The sequence below is a fragment of the Taudactylus pleione genome, unplaced genomic scaffold (assembly GCF_031769625.1).
Source record: "Taudactylus pleione unplaced genomic scaffold, aTauple2 ptg000627l, whole genome shotgun sequence".
NCBI classification, from domain to species: Eukaryota; Metazoa; Chordata; class Amphibia; order Anura; family Myobatrachidae; genus Taudactylus; species Taudactylus pleione.
This window is the reverse complement of record NW_028285029.1, coordinates 3,514,283-3,534,445: the sequence shown is the minus strand read 5'-3', so window position 1 is coordinate 3,534,445 and position 20,163 is coordinate 3,514,283. Positions and strand designations below refer to the sequence as shown.

Below are 20,163 nucleotides of genomic sequence, written 5' to 3'. Positions count from 1 at the left end.
TCCCATTCCTCTATCAATTTGGCATTATCTGTACCAAAAGTGAGATTTTATTATCAATCTTTGTCTTCTAGATACCCTATAAACTTTGAGGAAATGCTCAAGTGCTTTAATTTCCCACCATAATTTGATCTCTTTAATCAGTTTTCTCTAAGTCCCAAAACAATGAATCCATATTATTGTTCACAATGGTAGAACTAGGTTCTCTTCTCATTAAATACACCTGTTTTAGTGTGAGCTGTGTTAGTGGTATGTGCTAGTAAGTGGTAAATCATCTTTATTTTATAAATGATCAGTATTTGTGTCCATTGTGTGGTGCAGGAATGCATGTAGGAAGATGTTTTGGGGTCAGATCAGCAGTTAGGAATAGGGGTCCCCCGCTGAGTTAGTAGAGGTGGTGGAGGAAGAGCCTGCAGTGTGTGCCCTAGACAAGACCAGAACAGGGTGAAATGTGTTTTTTTACCAATGAGAACATTTTTTTACAACCTTGAATCATATTACATTTACCCCAATGAATACTAGTGCCTTATTGGTAGTTTAAATTATTGCATACTGTATTTTGCTCCAAAGTGCAATGTTAATGAGTCCTTCTGAGTATGTGACTGTTACTTATTGCCTATAAGTGATCATATCTTTCTATCAGCATCAGTCAAACTGCATCTCTTCCAAACTAAAGTTTAGTTGACCCTTTTACCTGAGTCCCTTTTTAAACATCCATATTTATATATACTCCAGATTTAATAAATAGTGACACTAATTGTATGTTGAGTTTATTCAGTGCAATGTAATATAATAATAATAATGATAATCACTCATCATATAAACTCACATGGTTCTCATTTACTTTATATTTGTTTCTCATTCCATTATTGCGTAAAAATAAATACATATCATGCAAAGCTTGAGCCAGAATATAAACAGCACTATACACGTGGTAGGCCATTGGATCTTCATAATAATAGTCAAGACTTTGAAGTTCCTTATTAGTGCAATTTCTAAGGGTTATGTTAATAAAAATTGGAATAAGCAAATTCTTAATAAGATGTTTAGACCAACAGTGAAATTGAGTTATCCAGATATCCTCCAGTAATGGATCAATTGATTGAACTGATTGACTAACATAATTTAGAAATATTTCTACCTCAGGGATAATACATACAGGAAGTGAAAACACAAGGCTGCCATTAATGAATATTCGATATTTCTTGTGAAAAGCAATTTTGAACAATGATGACCATGAAGTCGTAAGAATAAAAGTCTTTTTGACAATAAATTGAGCTATTCTGTGGATAAAATGTAAAAAGTGCATGGCATATGTGCCACAAATTATTATAATCTCAGCAGTAAAATGAGAAATATTCTCCATTAATGAAGTTTTAAAATTGTCCACAATATTAACCATTTTTAACCTAAATTCAATACATATCCCATGAGTGATTAACTCCCTGCTCAGCTGTTGGAGCTCCTGCTCTCCAGTGTCATCATCTGATGAAATTATCACAACCCAGTTCCAGCCAAACAGTTTCAATAACTTTACAATTGCCAAAAATTGCATCTGGTCATTGTGAATTGTTCGAAAAAAATGTGGATAAATCATTCTGTCACTCAGCAGAGGATCTCTTGCTCCATAACTGATCTAAAAAGAACATTAATTTATAGTTAGTTGACATAATAATCAATTATAACAGTTTTATTTTCATAAACGTGTTTAAAACTGTAATATTGTTTTTTAATACTACAGGGGAACATCTTTAAACAAATAACGGTGCACATTTTAGTTTTCAAATTTTCTCTGCACAAATACTTGGTAAATCCATTTCTTGGATCAGAGTTGTTCTGTGCATGTTGAATATGGTAACATAAGACAGTCACTACAAAATATTGATACTTTTTTAATCCTGGGTTAGAGCCAACTCTTTATTATTCTCTTCACTAGTGCTAATTGGACCAGATGTGATGTTTGTAAATTGTCAAAATAAGAGGACATTGTCTCTGTCATGTGTTACATTTCAATTCATTTCAATTCATGTGTTACATTGATTCATTTTTATTGATTTTCAGAAGACAAGTGTATTTTTCCATATTCAGTGCATCTTGTATGGAGCACAATAGGCTTGATTCTGAGGGCCAAGTCTGCATCTTTAGGCTAACGTCATGGTCGATCTTATGAATAGTGAGATGCTCACTTGCAGCATCTTGTGGCAGTACAAATTTGAATATTTAGTATGAACATAATTCACAACCATAGTTGTTCAGAAGTGGCAGTGTAAATGATTGCCAGGTTATAAAAAACAATGTAAATACAAATCTATTCTAACTGAAGCCAAATACATAATACAAACCCAAGTGCTGTAGATAGACAGTTTTTCATAACTTTACAAGGGCCATAGGAGGCAGAAGAGCATTGTAATCAAAATGGAATAGCTGAGAACACAACAAGTTAAGCAATTAATTGAATCAGAGGTGGAAAGGCAGTTAACACTGTAGCAGGAACTATCACTGGCATAGGAATGGTCATTGACTATCAATGATTTAAAAACATCAATAGTGGCCACCAAATGTTTACTATTTTTGCCATTGATGGTAGAGAAACAATTGTTCCCCATCATCGATGAATGAGTGGGTGCTAATGTTTTTCCCTTGACAGTATGGAACTTAGCCCCACCCCCCGGCAGCCACTAAGCCACTTTTCCAGTTTTGATTTTCCCATGGCCCACCGAGACCACAGTAGTGATGGCCATCGTTGGGGTGCAAACAATTTATAGTACACCATATATAGTTTTTGTGCCATCAATGGTAATCACCAATGGGTCTGTAAGCCACCCTCTGGGGAAATTCTATAAGTGCCTCCACCCAAGCTAGTTTGTATATGTGTTCATCGGTCAGCTTGGGAAAACCCAGAGGATTATGGTGTACAGTTGTAAATTGAAATAAAATTATTTATCGATAATAATACCCATTTAGTTACAACCTGTCATTTTTTTGGCAGATCCATTACTACTACCAAACAGGGCTCTTCATCCTTAGGTAAGTACCCATTCTATGCTAATATAAATATAGGTTAATTTGTATATCTTGCAGAAAGTGTAACAGATGATACAATAGAGCAAATGAAACATACATTACTAATATACAATGGAAATCAATATGTTAATAATGACATTGCAAGACATCTAATAAAATATGTGTACATTAAACTACCCTATCTCATACAATGCCTTGCAGTATATACTTGCAATACGATAATCACAGTTGTGTGTGTCCAATGTCTATACTAGTGAGACTATATTTGGCTATTCTCACTCAGAAAAGGAAGTTTCATTCTCCCTATTTACATTCCTTACAACACTACTTCACTGTCTGCGTAGCTGTTGAGCTAATTCAGAAGAAATAGTATGACTGATCTTGTTATCCCTTTGCTGAAAAATATTCCCAAAACTTATAATATAAGTACTGTATTGATCTTGAATTTGGCTGAAATGAAACTTCTTCCTCCAGTAGATGATGTAATCATTATATTGTGGATGATATATTGGATACACCAGGAGAGAATCAATTGAAGAACTGACAGTCTATAATAATATACATGTAGTGCAGGATCGACAGAATAATAAGTCATTACATTTCTGACAATATAATTTACATATCACTCTCAGGTGATTGGTAACAGATTAATAAATTAGTGGTAGGCAACACATCAATATAAATATCATATAATTCTCTCTTGGCTTTTAGTGAAAGTATCGATCCACTCTCTTTAAGACCTGGCCCAATAATCTTCCAACTTCCTCTGCTCTATCTATCAACAGTGGAATGAGGTAATATATTGATTGCTGACAATGTCTTGAAGGTGCTATGTCCCTCAACTTCCCCTCTTTGGCAGAAATAATTTCCTAGTAATGTCCTAGTAGCCTCTTCTGATTGACAGTAAACACTGTTTGCAGATTGTAAATATAGTAACTATAATAAGCGCTTATAGGTCTGCAATCACCTCCTCCTCTAAGCTGAATATCTACTCACACAACTCAGCTGTTTAATTCAAAAGTGGCAGACTAGTGACCTGCTGCTGACTGGGCAATGTTAATCAGATTCACTGACCATCCTTGCCTTCAATCAGAGCCGAAGTTCTGTGATGCCTCCCAGTCTCACCTCAGGCCTGCCTCCTGTCAGAACTAAGTGGCTGCAGCAGTGCTCCCTGGATGCTCTCACAGGACCACTGGAGGTGTCTCTCCACAGCTGCCTGTTTATTTGGTTACCCCTCTGATCAAGAATGTCCCACTGCCACTATGTCCTCACTGGCTCCAAAAACCTGTCCCCTCAGCACTGCTAGCCAGCTCTCAAGTAATCTGGTATAAGGATACTGGTCAGTAGGCTCTCAAGGGTAAACCAACCACTCTCCAACTGCCATAGCATGTCATCCTCCTTTCTTCCCACTGACCACACTGACCCCTTCTCCCACTTCAGGCATTAGCCCCACTCCTGTGCCATTTCTAAATCCTTCTACATGCATCCAGAATAATACCAACAATATCCCATTTAGTGCACACTGCTCAAATATGTATAGAAATGAATTGCCCCACCACTTTACAATATAAAGGCTTTCACCAAACTAATTAACAAAGTGGATAACAATAATACAAATAAATGGATTCAATTATATACAATAAAATATTCATATGTTGGGTCTTTTTATACCCCATACTCTGGCCCCTGACATATCTGTTAACACTAAGGAACTCATTCAGACCTGGTCACTAAGTTGCACTCACTCTGGGCGATGGTCGGCCATCTGTGCATGCATATAAGTCGCAGTGTTCATGCGCAAAACTAGTCACTGTGATGGGCAATCGTGCACTTGTTGTACATAGACAGGATTCTATTTTGAGAGACAATCCCATTTGTGGTGGGTTAACAGGGGAAGGTGCTCGTGAATGGGGGAGTGGTTCTATGAATGCAGGCGTGTCTTATGGAGCATACACACGGTCAGATTTGTCAGACTTGTCAGATATGTCAGATGAACGACTGAACGATTGAACGATTTTACCAAAGTTTTGAATGATTTGAACGATTTGAACGATTGAACGATTTTTGACTGCATTAAAATGAATGGAATCGTCCAAGTCTGACTGCAAACACATCAGATGTCAGAAATCGTTATCTGACCATCGGGAACGCGCATCGTTGATCGTCCATCGTTCAGGCATGTCAGATATGAACGATTTTCCTTCAGATATGAACGACTGAACGATTTTTAAATCGTTATCGTTCATATCTGAAGGAAAAATCTGATCATGTGTATGCACCATTACTGTGAAAACTGAGTTTAATGGGAATGCATAATTAGCAAAGTAGCATCATTCCACACATGACTTGGCTGTATTTCTGGCTTAACTGATCACACTACTTGCGGTGGGGTAAGGCTATCACAAGTGCTGTGAGCAGCTCCGATGGCACTCAATGTTCCCAATTATTCACACACTTACTGGAGATGATGTGTGCTAAGAGTGAAAATGGTCATCATTATGCTCAGGTGTGTGCTCACTGCGTTCACTCTCAAATACATAGAGGGCATCCTTAAGCCTGTCAGTGTGATTGTGGGATTTTCATACCTGGCCCCTTTAGCCAGCGAGACAGTGGAGCTTAGCTACCAGGTCTGAATAAGCTCCTAAGTGTGTTACAGGTTCATATATGGTAACATTTAATGGACACCCCACTGATGGCTATCCTTACACTGGGATGGAGTCTAACTTCTCCCTGTCTAATTAAACCCCCCAGCTAATCACAGACTTATGATCATATGACCACTGCAGAGTCAGGCTTGTTCATTTAAATATTAATCTAAACACAGTTGCAGTTGTGGCAGTGGCAGCATATTCTACCAAATAGATAAAACTTTTGGGGTATAATTTTATATCAGAAGTAATTAATTTTAGAACTATTTTACAAATATATGTTCATAGTGTTGAACATGACAAAAAGTTGTATTGAAAATTAGTCATTTTTCTCTGAACTCCTCAACATTGTATGGTTAAAAGAGTGTCAATTATATACTCATTGCTTGTTTGGGCTTTGCGCTGTCTATAAACTGTAATAGACACAGAGAGAAAGAAGACTAGTTTTTGGGGGCACTGCTATGAAAAATAGTTTTAAATTAAAACTTAACTTTTAATAAATTAGCAATTAAAATGATAGTTGATACAAACAAAAGACAAACACCATTCACATGTAACATATAAGTGACAGTCATAAACTGAACATAAAGTTACAGTCTGTCGATGCAAATAAAAAATGATTGAATCAATTATGCACCTAATTGGCTTTAATAATGACACACACAGAGTTCCACTGATTAATCTAAATCAATCTAAACACTGTCAGAAAAACAGCCAGGTTTGCCTAGTTATAATACATCACTAATCTAGCTGTAGGTATAACATAGGGACTGGGAATAGTGTAGAGTTTGTACATAAATCAGCAAATTTCTTAAACTTTACACCTATAACAATCCTTAGTAATTCCTAGAGTGATCATAAATCCCTAAAATGCATGCATAAAGAAAATGAATAGCTTTTAATAACAGGAAGGCATGCTTGCTCAGGAGTATGATTGCACATGAACCAATCACAGCACAATCTCGGCATATATGTCAAATATCATTAGACAGAATATAACAGAGATAAATCACAGTGCATAATTGCTTGCCTATATGAAAGACTAATCTGACTTCTCCAGCTCCAGGATGGTAACCCTGGTGATTGAATTAACACAAATGTAATCCATTATAGTGCCATTCACTGATAGCAGTAGTAATTAAGGGTGGTACTAGATGCCATATAAATCCTTGATTATGGGATGTCCATGCACCTATATATATATCTTGAGACAGAGACACTAAAGGGAATGCAAGTGATCATAATACAAAATAAAATAAAGTATAGACTCATAATTTTAACGGACAAAAAAACAATTATGTTCCATTAAATGTTATTAGAACATACTCAATAGTTGTAATCATGAATTAACATATTGATAAAATGTTACAAAGAGTAATTAGGCCAATTTGCTAATTCAAAGGTAATGATAGTAACTAATGGATTAATAGCATCATACCCATAGCTCAAACACCACGTATATGCATTGTAACTAAACATATTGCACTGACGACACATTCTAAATGAGATTAATATTTACTAAGAGGAAATGCAGGATAACTGTATGTTATCCAAAATTTCTTGGAACTTAGAGAGCATATGGCTGCCTCATAGGCAAATAGACTTGGAATAAATTCAATAATTAATAAATGTGTGTTAATCATAATGAAACATTCAATTTGTTGATATAGTAAAAGCAGCTGTAAATTCACTATTACTCAATAATAAACAACTGGAAATACATTAATAACAAATCTCTGAAGGGGGCTTTTAATAATCACAAATTGAGTGCCTTATATAAGTTTCTCATATATTAATATTCATAAACTAAGTCCCCATATAGATAGATGTGACCTAGTATATTACAAAACACAATACAATAGAGTTAAATTTTCATGCTCCTAATGTCAGGTAAAATATCTTAGTACAATCAGTGAACATGCTATATACATGTATTGGGAGTAATTTTGAACACAAACTGCCCTAATGAATATCATCCCAAGGGGAATTCAATAGGAAAAGTAATATATTGATATTGGACAAGGCAAGCACATAGTATTCAAAGATTAGAATTTAAAGAAAGGTACTGTAGTTGATGTATTCATTGAGCCCCACCCCCCTCCAGAGAGAGAGCTCCCAATCTAAAAGTCCAAAAACTCTCATGCCTTAGGAGTTCTTGTGTTAGATCGCCACCTCTTACCCCTAAACGTACTTGCTCAAGACCAAAACCCTTGAGATTTTTCAAATTTCTGTTGTGTTTTTGATAGAAATGTTTAGCTACCACTGTCAGCTGTCTAAACTTGGCAAGATCTGAGGCAGCATTTCTCACATTGCCCACATGTTCTATAATGCATTCTTTTTGCATTCTTGTTGTCATGCCTATGTATTTCATATTGCAGTCACATGTGACACAATAAATTACACCTTTAGTTCTTTAGTTGATCTAGTTCATGATTTTCATATCATGACCATATTTATCTGTCACTTCTTTTGTCTTGGTCATATAAAGACATGTTTTGCATGATCTGCATGGGTATGAGCCTTTTATTCTAGATGGTATATCGATTGTATGTTTAAAATTACTCTGAGTAAGTTGGTCTCATAATTTGTGAGCTCTTCTCCAACTCAGTGAGACCCTGTCTCCTATTATTCTCATCAAATCCTTGTCCAGATGTAATATGTGCTAATGTTTTTGTATAATGTCCCTTATGTTTCTCCATTCTAGGCAGAAATCTCCCACAAACCTTGTCACCTCATTATCTTCAGTCCTTATGGTAGTTCTAAAAATCAGATTTTCTCTGTCAGTTTCAAGTGTAAAAGATCTGGCCCTCTTAATGCTCCTATAACTATATCCTCATTGTTTTAATCTAGATGTTAACCCCATACATTGTTGTTTGTAAACCTCTGAGTCGGAGCAATTACGCTGTAAGCACAAAAAATACCCTTTAGGGTTGTTCTCTATTGTGTGTGGAAAATGTGAACTAGTTTGATGTAGTACACTGTTCGTCGCAGTACTCTTCCTGTATAAATCAGTTGCAAGCATCCCTTCGGAGTTTTTATAAATTTTCAGGTCCAAAAAGGAGATCGATGTATCACTGATATCGTGTGTCAGTCTCAAATTGAGACAATTGTTGTTTAAGGTCTTGTATGAAGTCCATTAAGTTTTTTATCCCAATCCCAGAGCATTATGATGTCATCTATTAACCTGTACCACATTACCACATGTTGCGTATAGTTCTCATTTTCATCAGAAAAGACGTTTTCCCACTCCCACCAGCCTAGATATAAATTTGCATAAGTGGGAGTGCTGGCCGACCCCATCGCAGTTCCTTTGGTCTGGATAAAGAACTTATCATCAAAAGTAAAAAAGTTGTACTGCAAAACAAAATGTAACAGTTGTAAAATAAATTTGTTAAATTCTTCATTATCCTCCATGTTTAGAAAGTACTCCATGCTTTAATTCCTAAGGTATGATTGATACTTGTATAAAGAGCTTCCACATCCAGATACACCAGGAATTGTCCTTCCTCCAATCTTACATCATGCAGTTTCTAGAGTATATCCAATGTATTTCTTATATATGAGGTAAGTGTTAGTACAAAATGTAGATCAATGAATTTGCTCGCCCCTTCTGATAAGCTGCCTATTCCAGACACAATAGGATGGCCAGGTGGAATGATTGGATTTTTATGTATCTTTGGAAATAGATAGAAGATAACAACTCTGGGATGTTCTGTCAAAAGGTAATCATATTCTGTGTTTGATATTATTCCTACATGTTTGGCACTATCAATGATTCTTTTAAGAACTTCTTTAAATGTTTCCAGGTGATTTAATTAAATTTGTTGATAACACTGTTCATCCAATTTCTGTTTATAGGCTTCTTTTGTATATAGTTCTTTAGGCCAAATAACAATGTTTCCCCCTTTGTCTGATGGTTTGATAATAACATCCTGCCATGTCCTAATGTATTTCAAGGCTTTTCTCTCATCTCCCATCAGATTATCATTCCATCTAAGTGGCCTTCTCTTGATATGTAATTCATCCAAATCCTTGGAGACCAAGATTGTAAAGATCTTAGCTTCTGGGCAAATGGATTCTGATGGAAAGAATGTAGATTTCTTCTTGCATTTTGGTTTCTTGTACCAGATAATGTTTGAAATTTCTGATTCTCCTTGCAATTCCTCAAGGGCTTCTATGACATTTTGTTCCATTTCAGTTATTCCGTTTTGAACCATAACTAGGTCTTGATTTAATGCAAAAAGTTTTTTTAAGTAATAGTTTCCAGCTGAAAAGCTTCAAATCCTTTTCAAAATTGAAACAATTAAAACTAACAGTGGGTGAGAGGGATTAACCCCTACCCAGAACATCCTTTTCAGTTTGTGTGAGCCCATGACCTTACAAATTATTCTAAGATTGTCACTCATTTCTTCTGATTGCAAGTTGAATATCTGCTGGAGGATGGAAAATCCCATCTTGCTATTCATCTTTTTGTTTGAAATTCTTGTCCTCCTCCTGATCCTTTGTATCTTCCCCTTGGTCTTCTCAGATCCTCTTAAAAAAGATGCACTGGTCATTGGTTCTGTACTAATAGATGATTTGGAATGATTATTGATGTTTGTCTCATCCCCAGATGACTCAAGCTCTGATGATGTGTAGTCCATTAAATAACTTTTAATGGACTTCATCCAGGCCTTAAACAACAATTGTCTCAATTTGAGACTGACACACGATATCAGTGATACATCGATCTACTTTTTGGACCTGAAAATTTATAAAAACTCTGAAGGGATGCTTGCAACTATTTTATACCAGAAGAGTACTGCGACGAACAGTGTACTACATCAAACTAGTTCACATTTGCCACCTACAATAGAGAACATCCCTAAAGGGGAATTTCTGCACTTATGGCATAATTGCTCCGACTCAGAGGTTTACAAACAACAATGTATGGTGTTAACATCTAGATTAAAACAACGAGGATATATTTATAGGAGCATTAAGAGGGCCAGATCTTTTACACTTGAAACTGACAGAGAAAATCAGGTATTTGGAACTACCAGAAGGACTGAAGATAATGAGGTGACAAGGTTTGTGGGAGATTTCTGCCTAGAATTTAGAAAGATAAGGGACATTATACAAAAACATTAGCACGTACTATATCTGGACAAGGATTTGACGAGAATTATAGGAGACAGGGTCTCACTGAGTTGTAGAAGATTTCCCAAGTTACGAGACCAACTTACTTAGAGTCATTTTAAACATACAATCGATAGACCATCTAGAATAAAAGGTTCATACCCATGCAGATCATGCAAAACATGTCTTTATATGACCAAGACAAAAGAAGTGACAGATAAATATGGTCATGATATGAAAACCATGAACTACATCAACTAAATAACTAAAGGTGTAATTTATTGTGTCACATGCAACTCAGTATGAAATACATAGGCATGACAACGAGAATGCTAAAAGAACGCATTTTAGAACATGTGGGCAATGTGAGAAATGCTGCCTCAGATCTTGCCAAGTTTAAACAGCTGACAGTGGTAGCTAAACATTTTTATCAAAAACACAACAGAAATTTGAAAAATCTCAAGGCTTTTGGTCTTGAGCAAGTACGTTTAGGGATAAGAGGTGGTGATCTAACACAAGAACTCTTAAGGCGTGATAGTTTTTGGACTTTTAGATTGGGAGCTCTCTCTCTGTGGGGGGGCTGAATGAATACATCAACTAAAGTCCCTTTCTTTAAATTCTAATCTTTGAATACTATGTGATTGCCTTGTCCAATATCAATATATTACTTTTCCTATTGAATTCCCCTTGGGATTATATTCATTAGGGCAGTTTGTGTTCAATATTACTCCCAATACATGTATATAGCATGTTCACTAATTGAATGAAGATATTTTACCTGACATTAGGAGCAAGGAAATTAGCTCTATGGTATTGTGTTTTGTAATATACTCGGTCACATCTATCTATATGGGGACTTAGTTTATGAATATTAATATATGAGAAACTTATATAAGGCACTCAATTTGTGATTATTATAAGCCCCCTTCAGAGATTTGTTATGATTATATTTCAAGTTGTTTATTATTGAGTAATAGTGAATTTACAGCTGCTTTTACTATATCAACAAATTGAATGTTTCATTATGATTAACACACATTTATTAATTATTGAATTTATTCCAAGTCTATTTACCTATGAGGCAGCCATATGCTCTCTAAGTTCCAAGAAATTTTGGATAACATACAGTTATGCTGCATTTCCTCTTAGTAAATATTAAACTCATTTAGAATGTGTAGGCAGTGCAATATGTTTAGTTACAATGCATATACATGGTGTTTGAGCTATGGGTATGATGCTATTAATCCACTAGTTACTATCATTACCTTTGAATTAGCAAATTGGCCTAATCACTCTTTGTACCATTTTATCTCTATGTTAATTAATGATGACATCTATTGAGTATGTTCTAATAACATTTAGTGGAACATAATTGTTTTTTGTCCATTAAAATTATGAGTCTATACTTTATTTTATTTTGTATTATGATCACTTGCATTCCCTTTAGTGTCTCTGTCTTAAGATATATATATGGGCACATGGACATCCCATAATCAAGGATTTATATGGCATCTAGAACCACCCTCAATTACTACTGCTATCAGTGAATGGCACTATAATATTAGATTTTTGTTAATTCAATCACCAGGGTTACCTAATGGGTCCTGGAGAAGTTAGAAACTGTCCACATCTGATTGGTCTGTTTTCTCCTTAAAGAAAGGGATTCCCCAGGCATACATCACAATGATGTGACCAAGCCCCTTCGAGTGTGAAACATACATCATCATGAGGTAATAGAAAGATGTCAGTGGACGTAGGGGCCGGACACCATCCTGAGAAGCCATGTGGAAGAAGTCTCCCACTGCTCTCACTGCTCCAACCTGTCCCTCGCTGATACACACATACAGATCTCCACTTGCTGAATTTACACATACTGATTAGCAGCTCCCTGGATGGGTGATCTTTATCCATTACATGAGCTAAGTATATGGCATTGTGGATACCACTGCTTCTAACTGCTATATATTCTCCGCACAGACGTGCAAGTTTGTTACTTTGTATCTGGTTTAGGGCTCTGTGTGTTTTTTTGGTATCATGATACAGAAAAATCCCCCGGAGGATAATACTATGCATGTTATACCAGCAGTCTGGCACCGTTTATAACTTGGCAATCACTGTAAATATATTTTTTCACCTTACATGCTTGCTGATGGATTAAATCCAGGAGAGGTTTTTTTGCAACTGTTTGGTAATTATACATGCTGAATAGCAGCCCCCTGGATGCAGCTTGCAACTTTGTAACTGATTTTAGAACTCTATGATTTAGTATTGTGACAAAAAGTCTCCGGAGGTTAATACTATGCATGTCATGTAGCAGTCTAGTACCTGTTACACAATCCTTACAAGTACTGAATGTACCTTGTCATTCTGTATGCTTGCTTATGGTTTAAACCTAGGGGAAATGTTAAATGCTGGCAGGAGACAATTTTTCTGTACACTGATCCAACTATAGTTCTGGAAAGACAGATTAGTCTTTCATATAGGCAAGCAATTATGCACTGTGATTTCTCTCTGCTATTTTCTGTATAATGATATTTGACATATATGCTGAGATTGTGCTGTGATTGGTTCATGTACAATCAGACTCCTGAGCAAGCATGCCTTAGTGGTATTAAAAGCTATTCATTTTCTTTATGCATGCATTTTAGGGATTTATGATCACTCTAGGAATTACTAAGGATTGTTATAGGTGTAAAGTTTAAGAAATTTGCTGATTTATGTACAAACTCTACACTATTCCCAGTCCCTATGTTATACCTACAGCTAGATTAGTGATGTATTATAACTAGGCAAACCTGGCTGTTTTTCTGACAGTGTTTAGATTGATTTAGATTAATCTGCGGAACTCTGTGTGTGTCATTATTAAAGCCAATTAGGCGCATAATTGATTCAATTATTTTATATTTGCATCGACAGACTGTAACTTTATGTTCAGTTTATGACTGTCACTTATATGTTACATGTGAATGATGTTTGTCTTTTGTTTGTATCAACTATCATTTTACGTGCTAATTTATTAAAAATTAAGTTTTAATTTAAAACAATTTTTCATAGTAGTGCCCCCAAAAAGTAGTTTTCTTTCTCTGTGTCTATTACTGTGCTTTGTTGACTCTGGGGAGCACCACCAATGCTTTAATTAATCCTTGATTTGTGGTTGAAGAATTGTTTCACAAATTGGTCCTTGTAATTAGGAATTTTTGCCTTACTTTGATCTGAATGGTCTTAGTGGGGCTTAATGCAATAGTCCTGTGTGATTTCCACCCTCTTGCGTTATATTAGCTGTCTATAAACTAACAAGAAAAGGTAGAAAAAGAAGACTCCTTGTGTGGGGGCACTCTCTATATAAAACAAAACTTTTATTTGATCTGTAAGATCAATCACAACTTACTCACAACAAAAAAAAGGATCTAATAGGACCCAAATGAATATATCTGTAGATATTTTACTGAATCCAGTTAACTGGACTCAGTAATATATCTACAGGTATGTACATTTGTGTCCTATTATAATCTTTTTTTTCTTGTGATCTTACAGATCAAATAAAAGTTATGTTTTATATATATTGAGAGTGCCCCCTCACAAGGAGTCTTCTTTTTCTACCTTTTTTTGTTACCTGATTTACTGACTCTTGGAGACCACCACCAGTTATAAAAGTATAGTATTATTCATTTAAGTAAAATTGCTATCACAGTAAAATGAACTAATTACCAGTTAATACTTTATTATAATGCAAATATAGCAGGTTAGATACTTGTGCCCAGACCACCCCACAAAAAAATATTTACAGTTTCTTATCTGACCAATGTCAGAATTCAGGTCAGGAGCACGGTCTAGATATAGATTTATATAGATATGTTATTAAATGTGTGGATTTCTTAAGTCCACTTAGAAATGTATTTGTTGTTATAGTGTCATCACACAATCTTACACTGATATACCCACTAACATGGGCCCACTAACACGGGCGTGTCCTTGACATGACTACATTTAGTCTTAAGGGTGAGCTGAGCACCAAACGAAAAACAATAGAAGACATCAATATTATTTTTCCGAGTAGTATTTCAATATCTACGCCAGATTTGAATTTGAAAGATGATTTTCAGAAACTTAAATACAGTTTACAAAAACAAATTAGATTGTCATGGGACTTAACTATGCTAGAGAATTATTTAAAACAGAAAAAATCTTCTAGGGGTTTAAGACCCAAAATTTTTCCAGCTTTTGATTTAGCCACCCCAAACCTGAAAGAGAAGTGGGAAAACAGCCTTCAGAAATGTTCATTTGAATTAATGAACATTTTGATCAAACATAATTTATTGACATTGGAGAGTGTAGAAAAAGAAATTGATACATTATGCAAGAAGTTGGAGAAGTGGGAAATGGAAGCACAGTATCAGAGCTACTTTGAGAAGAACAAGAAAGATCTTGAGAGATATGAACAACAGATTGTTGATCAGAAAAAGAACAAGTTCCTAAGGGATAAAAGAGATTATTTAGCGGGAAACATTTTTAAGTGGAGAAAACCAAAATGTCAGGTGAAATATAGAATAAACAATGATCATTCTTCATCTGAAGCTGAACTATCAAGTACAGAGGAGAGTGGGGAACCTTCTAGCCTGTTTTCTAATACACAGAGCTATAATCCCAATACATCATCTTTTTCCTCCTCTTTTTTAGGAATTTGGAGGTGTTGAAGTGGGAAATACAAAAACCAAAGAGTAAATCCAGGAGGAGCAAGAAGAATAGGGAGAGGACAAGATTTTTGGCAAGCCCCATTACCCCAGAGACAATCACCAAGGTTTCGGAAATGACACCACAGGGAAGAGATAATTTGCAAATTATTAACCTCTCGGACAGAATATTACCTGATATACAAAAATCGGTATCATCAAAAGGCCTCTCATTCTCCCCCACGGCCCACTTTGACAGATTCCTGTGGGAAAAGGATCTTTATCTGTTCTGCAGGAAACTCTTGCTAATTAAATTCCACGCCGCAAAAGAACAACAACCTATATCTATAGGTTTACAGAGATTTTACATATCTGATGATCAGGAGGAGGGAACTTCACAAGATGACAATACTACTATGGAGGCATTTCACCGCTGGATGAAAGATGAGATAAAAGCAATTGAAATTTTGGAGTCCGTGGAATCTACACAAACAGGAGACATATTGGAGGATACTTCTCACAAAAGACCTTTATGCAAAGAAGATCAACTTTCTTCCCCCAGGAAATTATATGTCCAGAGGTGAGAGTATTTAGAGAAATGATGTCTACAGATTTAGATATTCTATTTCAGAATGTTAGGAATATACCCTCATATAACAACAACTTGAGTAGGCAAGAAAGAGAAGCTCTTGCACAGATTAACAAGTGGGATGATGTGCTATTTAAGTCCTCTGATGAAGGGGGAAATGTAGTTATATGGCCAAAAGACCTCTATGTGAAGGAAGCACTTAGACAATTAATGGATGAAAATTGTTATAAGAAACTTCTCTTAAATCTTACAGAATATTTCCTGACATATTATAACAGGATGATTACCAACTCATTTAAGGAATGAGTCATCAAGAAACAGCAACTTGACTATCTTACAGTCAAGAATCCTAAAATACTTACCTTTTATATGTTGCCTAAAGTGAACAAAAGGAGGGATGAACCACCAGGAAGACCTATCATTGCATGTAGTGAGTCTCCCATCTTACATCCAAGATACTTCAAACATATTTCGTAAAATAATGAGAGTAAAGTGGGAAGAAAATTGGATTCTGGCCTCTCTTGATGTCAAATCATTGTATACCAGCATCAACCATGAAAATGGACTTAAGGCAGTAAGACACTCTCTGACTATGAAGGGGGATAGTGAATTCAATGAATTACTCCTGAAAATTCTTGGATTTTTACTAAATAAGAACTACTTTACATTCAGTGGTGGATATTATCTACAGATACGTGGGACGGCAATGAGCGTGGCTTGTGTGCCCATGTACACAAATCTCTATTTGGGATGGAGGGAACAGGAATTCGTTTTCAGTGAGAAAAATGATATATATATATATATATATATATATATATATATATATATATATATCACTGAGATATATAATAATGTGGCTTAGATATATTGATGACATCTTTCTTATCTGGAGAAGTACAGAGTAGGCATTACTACAATTTATTTCCATACTTAACAATAACACTCTGAACTTACATCTAACATTGGAAATCAGCAGAAAGGAAATTACATTCCTTGATCTGAAGGTAACAAAAGGTGAAGATGGCAAAATTGTTACCAACATATATCGTAAAAAAACTGCCACCAACAGCCTCTTATACAGTACCAGTTCTCATTTTCCTCTGACATTTCAGAACATCCCGAAAGGAGAGTTTCTCCACTTGAGGAGGAACTGCTCAGACAATAAGATCTTTAAAGAGAGAAGTAAATAACTAACTCAGAGATTGAGAGATAGAGGCTATAGCCATCGCTCAATTAAAAGAGCATTTAGGCACACCTCCCAGACCAAGAGAGAAAATGTAATCTTTCCATTGAACAAGGAAAAGAATGCTGATGAGGAAGGAGTACGTTTTGTGGGCAACTACAGTCAAGAATGGCAAGATATCAAAAACATAGCCATGAAGAATTGGCCTATCCTTTCAATGGGCAAGGATCTAAAAGGTAAATTGTCTACAATACCTATGATGAGTTGGAAGAGGTCTAAAAATATTAGGGACTCTTGTTCATAATCATTTTAAAAGAAGCTCCTGGAAAATATGGATGACCAAAGGATCCCATGCATGTGGGAACTGTAGAGCCTGTGTATACATGAAAAGCATAGATGAGATAGACTATAGATATGGCAATACCCAGGACATTCATTAATTGTAATACCAGTGGTATTATATACTGCATAGAATGTTTCTGTGGATTAAGATATGTGGGTATGACTTCAAGAAAATTGAAACAAAGGATATTAGAACATGCTGGAAATGTTGCCACAGACAAGGCCACAATGAGACAAATAACAACACTTGCTGAACATATCTCATCAGTGCACAATGGGCAACTAAAGGTGATTAGTGCCTTTGGTCTAGAGAAGATCAGTTTGGGCATCCATGGAGGAGACATGACACAATCTTTATTACAAAAAGAATGTCAATGTATTTTCTCTCTACAGATTCTCACTCCACATGGTCTCTATGAGAACACCATCTGATGAATATTTCTCTAATTTTGTGAGAATTATAAATTATTACCATGTTTTCTCCTATTCCTGTTTTCCCACAAGAATACATAGTAGTTAAGCAACCTGTTAATTTACATCTCTCTTTATAGTTATAATATAGTATTAAATCAGGCAAAAGTAAGCATTGCTATTAGGGATATAGGTTTTATTATAACAATAGAAACTGCTCATTGATAGTGCGCTCCATACCCCCATTTCACATTGAATAGCCCATGTATGATACCTTACTTAAATAATGGAGCTTAGCTCTATTTATTTCTGTGATAAGATAAGGGGAATTCTGAGAGCTGAGCAGTGCAGAACGGAGCTTAGCACCACCCATCCAAGTGACAAGCTGCGAGGATTCCTGAGAGCCGAGCAGTGCTATGCAGACAGCTATGGCATCAGGTCCCGCCCACAATAATGATGATGGATTCAGGGACATCCTGAATATAGATAAGCTAGGAGTGCTCATGTGGTTGGAAGAATCACGTGACCTCCACATCACATCCCTTCAAGGCATAACGATCTAATTAACCAATGATTAAATGCCTGATATAAAGGGCAAGTTAATGAAGGACACACACAGACCCAGGAGGAAGCCCCAGGGTGAAACGCACGTTCGTCTATAGGAGGGATTTACCGGAGTGAGCACACTGGATCCCTGCTCAGCAGTAGCAATCTACCATACTCCAGGCAGAAACAATACACTCCACTGATTGGTATCACATTTCTTTACTAATTTTTCTTGTAGCACTCAGCAGATAGTGAGGATTATCCTCACCAAGGGAATCATTCCCCCATATCTGCAAAAAGAGTGTTACTGGTCTTTGCCTCGCAGTAGTGCATCTAGCCCTGTGCACTGTGCATTCACTGCAATCCTTATGTGTTACACATGCCAGAGGAACTCTGCTGGATTTGCATAGAACAGAGGCTTTCTATTTTTCCTTATTGTAATCCTGTGCTACCTACAAGCACTATAGTTGTGAATACACTGTGGATAATAGTTATTTTGAGTGATTAATCTAGATGTCTGTTTTAAAGAAATATTTTCTGCTGTTTTCTTGATTAATCAGTTAATTGTTTACAATGGGTATGGAGAGAATGGTTATGATATAGACGCTACTGTTATTGTATATATGTGCATAAAGCAATGAAAATTATGAGGCTGCTAAATATACACATATATACATATTTATATTTTATTATACATTATTGAATATTTTCACCCATATATTAACAAACCTGTTAATTCGGATACCTTATACCAAGGTCTTTCAATTATCAAATCTTCTCCCATCTGTGTACTTATCTTTCTGTAATCTCATCAGCTTCAATCTCTGGGAGCTGACAGAAGATGCAGTGAATCCTATAGATCACCTGTATTGTAGTAGGTGACTCTCATTGATCTCCTCTATCGACTGATATGTGATTAAAAGCAGATCATTACATCATATGTATGCAGGTGTATTTCAGAACTATTCTTTCATCATATGGAGATATTCATGTTCAACTACACTGTATTACTCAACAGATCTATTTCTGAGTTATTATCCTTAGAATAAGATGGTCATATGATTATGACTAATGTCTATGCAAAATGCTTATTGGATCTAAGCAGAATATGGCTGTGATCGTATGCATAAATATACCTTTTCTTCTGTTGATCTGAAGAAATTGTTTTCTGAGGGTAGAGATAGATACTATAATGTGCAAATAAGGATATCCTAACAATATATGTATGTTCATTGAAATTACAGGTTGTTCAATTGATTTAATTCAATAATACTTTTATTGTTTCATGTTTGTGGGATTAACTGGACTCAGTAATGTATCTACTGGTATATACATTTGTGTGCTATTATATCCTTGTTTTTTGATGTGAGCAAGTTGTGATTGATCTTACAGATCAAATAAAAGTTATGTTTTATATATATATTGAGAGTGCCCCCACACAAGGAGTCTTATTTTTCTACCTTTTCTTGTTACCTGATTTACAGACTCTTGGGGAGCACCACCGGTTATAAAAGTATAATTTCATTTGAGTGAAATTGCTATCACATTAAAACAAACTAATTACCGGTTAACACTTTATTACAACGCAAATGTAGCGGGTTAGATACTTGTTCCCAGACCACCCCCCAAAAAAAT

General features: G+C 35.7%; 1 protein-coding gene across 1 annotated transcript; it reads right to left on the bottom strand.

Annotated features, from left to right (window-relative positions):
- Positions 1-805: 805 nt before the first annotated feature.
- Positions 806-8,013, bottom strand: LOC148479269 (extracellular calcium-sensing receptor-like). The gene is made up of 2 exons (XM_088454686.1): positions 7,861-8,013; positions 806-1,633 (listed from the first exon to the last, which is right to left on the bottom strand). Exons 1-2 carry the CDS (start codon positions 8,011-8,013, stop codon positions 806-808), a joined length of 981 nt encoding a protein of 326 aa, XP_088310812.1.
- Positions 8,014-20,163: the final 12,150 nt, after the last annotated feature.

Coding starts and splice junctions, on each gene's coding strand:
- LOC148479269 (XM_088454686.1), bottom strand. CDS start 8,013: ATGCAAAAAGAATGCATTATAGAACATGTGGGCAATGTGAGAAATGCT. Junction 1,634..7,860: donor AGGGTTTTGGTCTTGAGCAA/GTACGTTTAGGG, acceptor TGTTCTTTTTAG/ATCAGTTATGGAGCAAGAGA.